At 39.5% G+C, this 6000-nt stretch overlaps 1 protein-coding gene across 4 annotated transcripts in view; it reads left to right on the forward strand.

Annotated features, from left to right (window-relative positions):
- LOC145783018 (MBT domain-containing protein 1-like) overlaps positions 1–3900 on the forward strand; it is a 109280-nt gene extending 105380 nt beyond the window's left edge. For all 4 annotated transcript variants that reach the window (XM_082594779.1, XM_082594781.1, XM_082594782.1 and 1 more), the window contains 2 exons: positions 1398–1456; positions 1549–3900. In XM_082594779.1, the coding sequence (XP_082450905.1) occupies positions 1398–1456; positions 1549–1770 (281 nt within the window). In that variant the 3' untranslated portion in view covers positions 1771–3900. The remainder of the gene's footprint in view (positions 1–1397; positions 1457–1548) is intronic.
- Positions 3901–6000: the final 2100 nt, after the last annotated feature.

Genomic DNA, 6000 nt, shown 5'->3' on the forward strand with positions numbered 1-6000 from the left:
TTTTTATCATAAATTAGCTCCTGCTCGGGAGCTTATTGATACCACTGCTCTGGCTCCAGGCTCCGAAAAGTGCTTTCATTAAAATAATGACGACATATCAGTTTAATTTCTAAAGCTTAAAATTGCCTGCAGTCAACTGTTGCTAAAAAATGGCACAACTTTATGAAATTTAAGGTACTTTCATCAAAATGTCATGCGGAACTGCGTTTCAAAACATATTCGTTAATTCGACGTCTGATTACGCAAATAATTTCTTAATTTTGTGAAGGGTTGCTGTTAAATTATGTAAATTTAGCCAATAGTAGTAGCATCTTATGAAATACATCGGAGCCGGAGCTATTTTTCAAACAACTGGATCCAGCTCCGGCTCCAGCTCCGTTGAAAATACACAGCTCTGGGGCTCCGGCTCCAAATTCCTGGTCACAACTAAGCATTGTTAATTTGGTTTATTGTCCCGTTACAGTTAAACAATTGTTGAAACTTAGTTTAATCACATGACTCTTCTTCTTCATCGTGTGTCACACGGCCGTATCCCAGAGCATCACGCAAGCTCTTGCTTTATCGTTGATCGTCCGCCCCGATAGCTCAGTTGGTTAGCGCGTCACTTCTGGAACGAAGAAGCTTCAAGATTAAGCGGCGCTGGTTCAACTCTCGGGGTGTGCGCTTGAGCAACGCACGTTAAGAACTGCTCTCCATTCAGCGGCATCTAATGGATGGAATAGTTCCCCGGCAACAAGACTTCAACAATCGGAAACTTCACTCTGTCACTCTCCGTGACCAGGCCTGCGTCAGTATTTCAAAGTCTCTACAAGTATGCGAAACTGCCAGGATTAAGCTCTGCAAGAAGCTTTCCCAGTCCGAGGATAAAGATTCAATCAATCAATCAAACTTTTAGGGCAGGGCATTCGTGGAGATGTTACATCGTATGCTCTTGTCCACATTTACAACTTGTGCTTCCCAAAGAATATTCCCTGCAACGTCTCACATCTCTCAATTGTCTGTTCCAGTTTGCGCTGAACAATGTATTGAAAGCAGACAGGAAACCAGTCAATTTGCTAATTTCAGTTCTATGGTTCTTACTATTGGCGTCGCCTCAAGACGACGTCATAATAAGAGACGTCATTTTAAACCCAGCGTTGAAAATCCGTTCAGAATATGACCAAGTTAATTTTTCCTGAAACCCCAAACATGGGACTACCATGGCCACCCAAATCAGGCCGCATCTTTAGGTGGCCATGGGACTACCTAATGAACATGTTTATTATTGTGCAAATGTGGCTGGTGCTTGTCGCACAACGTCATGACGATATGTTTCCAGTCGTTGCTTCCGTGAACGAATTGTCTTGGGACAGCAACTTCTTCAATCTATGGTGACGTTAGTGATGTTATTTTTTAAGGGAAAAGAGCTCAAGGGAAAAAACTGGATGCAGCAGATGATTTATCGGAGGCGCCTGGGGTGAGTTATGCTACAAGCAACAATGAAATGTTTTTTGTGGTGATACACGAGTTGGGAACAATAACGTCATAGCATACGTCATGTTTACACAGGAAAAACAAAAAAGCGTCGGTTCACCTGATGGAGAGATTGACGTGCAAATGGAATCGGTAGATGACGCCCCAGCGCCGTCACCCGAGCAACTTTTGCCGCCAGATGGTGACATTGAGCTACCTAACTGCACGCCACTGATCACCACAACAACAACAAACAATGACGTCACAATCAACAGCGAGTCGACGACGTGCTCGAGCATACAATCTGTCACTTCATGACCATGATAAAAACTGAAATTTCAACTAATTCCAGCTACCCGTATGCGGGGCGCAGCCTTATGACAAGGTTTTAACTTTTCATCTTCCTGGAGAAGGGGCTCTGGAGCTGATGAAGTAACGTCATTGTTGGTGGCGAATTATTGTTGAAAATTACAATTGCCATGGTAACGATAGTCTACGTCATCTTCCTTAAAAGTTGGTAGAGCGCATGAGCTCAAGAAAGTATTCCCAAAGTTTCAACTGAAAATAAAAAAAGTTTTGCAATAGATTAGGCTGAAACCGAATGGTGCAAAACATCATTGAGCTGCTTTCAACCTGCAGGACATATGAACCTCAGACCTCATCCATTTTGATGAGAGAGAAAACTTTCGTCTGTTGCCAGAATAGCACAGTACAATTCTAAACAATAGAAATAAAATAGCACCATAGCAATCTACAGGGTGATCAATAATTAACGTTACAACTTCAAACAACTGTATTTAACATCAATATTTAGCGTTACAATGTTAATAAATTGAATATTTCTCGATTTTATATTATTTAAGCCTAAATTTGATAGGCCATGAATGAAAATTTGAATAAAAGAATAGCTATTATAAAGCTCTTCAAATTGGGCAAGACAAGGAGTGATATTTGTAAAAGACTTAAAAATTAACAGAATGTTGGTCTGAAGAACTCTCAAAAGGCACAAAGAAACTGGAAATGTCAAAAATCGACCTGGCCAAGGTCGCCAGAACTTCAAATTTTTTAAAAGCAACTAGAGAAAAGGTGCGCGGACATCCCAAGAGATCCATTCAAAAACTGGCAAAGGAGGCAAACGTAGCTTATATGTTCACAGTTCTCAAGAAGGATTTGAAGATGAGCCCATTCAAACACATTGAAGAAACAGTTGATAAATGCCAATACGATTGAGAAACGTCTCTCCAGAGCCAGAATTCTGTTCTGATGGTGTGGATAAGTGATGGTGTGAGCCGCAGTCAACGAATCAGGAAGGAGTCCATTGATGTTTGTGGACCAAGGAGTGAAATTGAGCCAAGAAAACCACCGAAATGATATTCTTGCGGGTTCATTGTTGCCTTGGGCAAAGAAACACTTCAAACAACGTAATTGGTCATTCCAAAAGGATTCTGCCTCTTCACATGGAGCTAAGAGAACGCAAAACCGGCTTTCAGCCAATGTGCCGTTTTTCATTTCCAAGGAAGAATGGCCTCCTTCATCCCCAGACCTGAACCTCCTTGGACTTTGCCAACTGATCTTACCTGGAGAGCAAGGTTTCGACTAAACACCACCAAAGTTTGGAAGCGCTGAAAGCTAATCTGAAAAAAGATTGAGCCAAAACACCTCAAAGAGTTATTCATGACTCTTGCAGGTCCTTTTCGAAGCATCTCCGACTGGCTATCGACGCAAATGGCAGACACATTGAGTAAAACTTATTTTTTCCTAAATGTTTATTTATTTGACAATAATATTATATGTTTACATGGCCACCTGGAGATGCGGCCTGATTTGTCACATTTTGCAGATTTTGATTACAGCTACTGCTAGTGTTTGACTGACATTTTTTGAGATGTTTTTACTTTTTGCGGTTTCCTAATAATATAAAAGCTTTTTATTGCCTTGGGGAAGCACTAGCAAACGAGAAAAAGTAAGTTGAAAAACGCCGAATCAGACTGTTATTGAAGAATTAACAGCCTGACTAAAATCTTCGAAATCAAATGTTCTTTGTTTTTCAACATGTGAAGATGTTAAAACCTATTGTGTCATCTGGGGAAAACAGTAAGATATAATTTTTAGAAAAATTTATTTAAACATTTGCCCAAAGTTAGCAAAATCTGGAAATTTCTGCAAAATGTGTCAAATCAGACGTATCTTTAGGTAGCCATGATGTTTATTACTCAAAAGTTGTCTACCATTTGTTAAATACATTTGATTGAAGTTGTAACGTTAATTATTATTGATGACCCTGTAGATGCCACAACAGACAGGAAGCAGCGAAAGACCTTTTCAGTCATCGAGTCAGCTGCTTCCCTGTTCTTAATGTGACAAATGTCAAGCATCGGTAAATTACGTTTTAGTTATTTTTCCAGTTTCCCTTTTGTTTATTTGCTGTTGACTACGTGTTTGCGCCAACAATGAAAAATAAAATTGAAAAGAAATTAAAAATAACAAGTTTTCTGAACTTTTTACTATGAGAACTTCAAGGGTAATTTTAAAAATAAATCGTAATGTCACAGAAGACTCCGCAAGATAAAAACTTACCGGAAACCGGCCCAGTGTGACCGCACGACTTTGGGAAAACAATTGAAAATTAATGATCGGTTACTTTTCAGTAGCTATTAAATACGTGAATTCAAGAAGGGCCCAATGCACATAAAGATGTTTTTGGAATAGATGCGTTTTATTTATTGTGGGACTGTGGATATTTACTTTTGTAGTGGGATTTTGATAGAGTTAGTTGAATGATTATCAACATATGCCTAGCTAATTGTATATACTGCAGCTGAAAACCATCATTGAGGTGTTTTCAGGTAAATTGAGATTCGACTCTACCGGGAAGATATGCAACTTATCCATTGTCAATCAATCAATCAATCGTTTATTTATCAAAAAACAAAAGTGACATAAAACAATAATACATACAATGTTTAGGTTTTGTTATTGATAGGGAGACAACGAAACGACCATACGGTCTACGAGTCAGTTGCCACCCTGTGGATTTATGCGCTGATTTAAATGCTATCGAGGCTTGACATTCAACATTTTCAAAATACAGTATTTAACATAAATAGACACATTAGGCTGCTACAGAGCATGACGAAAATGTTTTTGCAAGAATCAAGCCGAATAAAATGCAATTCACAGCCACAGCTAAACTCCAGCCATCCGCACTTGCTGTTGTTTCTCTGGGCAAGAAACTTGACGATAATTGCCTCTACCCAGTGATCGATTTCGAGTAATGGGTAGTACCAAATTTCAGTCATAAGTAGAGTAGACAACAGGAAACAGACATTGCAGGCGGCTGCAGCGTGGGTCAGGTGTACGTCGGAAGGCGTATACCGATGCATAGCGCTCAAGTCCGCTTTCCCGCAATGCAAGATAAAGATATAAAAAACAAACAACTACCGTACTCAAGCAAATTCATCCAATTAGGCTACTCAAGTCCGTTTAATTTCATATTGTCTTGCAGCCTCTCTGAGCGAAGTAGCCTACCTTTTGCCACTAAATCTGCAGCTGATTGCATAACATCTTCTGAAGCACGATTGGTTGTACGTTTTCTTATTCTAGTCATTTTTCTATAGTTTCTAAGGAGTAAAAGCAAAATATTATACAGTAGAACTCGGTTAATCCGGATTCGATTTGACCGGCGATTCCATCCGGATTAGGCGAAGATCCGGATTAACCGATGACGGTTCTATCAAGCCTGACGTTACCTAGATAGAAGGGTATCGGTAAAAATCCCCGAAATTGAACGCATTAGTGTGGTCATCTGTCAATTCCGAGACGCGCGATCACCATATTAGCGATAGAATTCTTTTGAAATGCAATGCATGTAAAACGAATGTATTTGTAGACTCTGCGTCTAACGCAAGAACACACTGACAAAAGTTATATTTTCAGACATGTGTGTCGGAATAATCTGTAGTCACTCAAAACTTTTGAAAACAGTTTCGGAAGACGAGTTTCTTTGGAAAACTTACAAAAAATCAAAGTCTTCTATTGGAAAAACATCACCGACATACCGCCGAAAATTCCACCGACATCTTTTCAAGTTACAGTACGAGTTTGGGCATTTGCGCACGAATTTTGCGTTAGGAGTGATTACTGTTCATGAAAGGAAGAAATCCGCAATAATTTATTGCGTCACATTAACGGAACAATTGATAAGAAATTTCTCGCAATAAGCCACGTTACGTTTTAGCATAAAATGGCAAAACTGTCGGGAAAATCCGGATAAAGCTATAGAGAAAACGCAACTTTTGTCCGGAATAGGCGAAGATCCGGATTAAATAATCCGAAGCTGTTTCTCAAGAAAAAGATTACAAATCATTTGTACTTCCAGTTTCATCCGGATTAGGCGAAGATCCGGATTAACCGAGTTCTACTGTATTTAAATTGATCAACTGACTACCCCAAACCTGCAAGAGGGGTGACTTGAACCCTGTTTCAACTTTCCTCAAACCTGTGTTGCTACTTTAGGCTAAAGTAAATTCTCGTCAAAACAATAAAAGC

The sequence above is a fragment of the Aplidium turbinatum genome, chromosome 14, assembly GCF_918807975.1.
Source record: "Aplidium turbinatum chromosome 14, kaAplTurb1.1, whole genome shotgun sequence".
Taxonomy (NCBI): domain Eukaryota; kingdom Metazoa; phylum Chordata; class Ascidiacea; order Aplousobranchia; family Polyclinidae; genus Aplidium; species Aplidium turbinatum.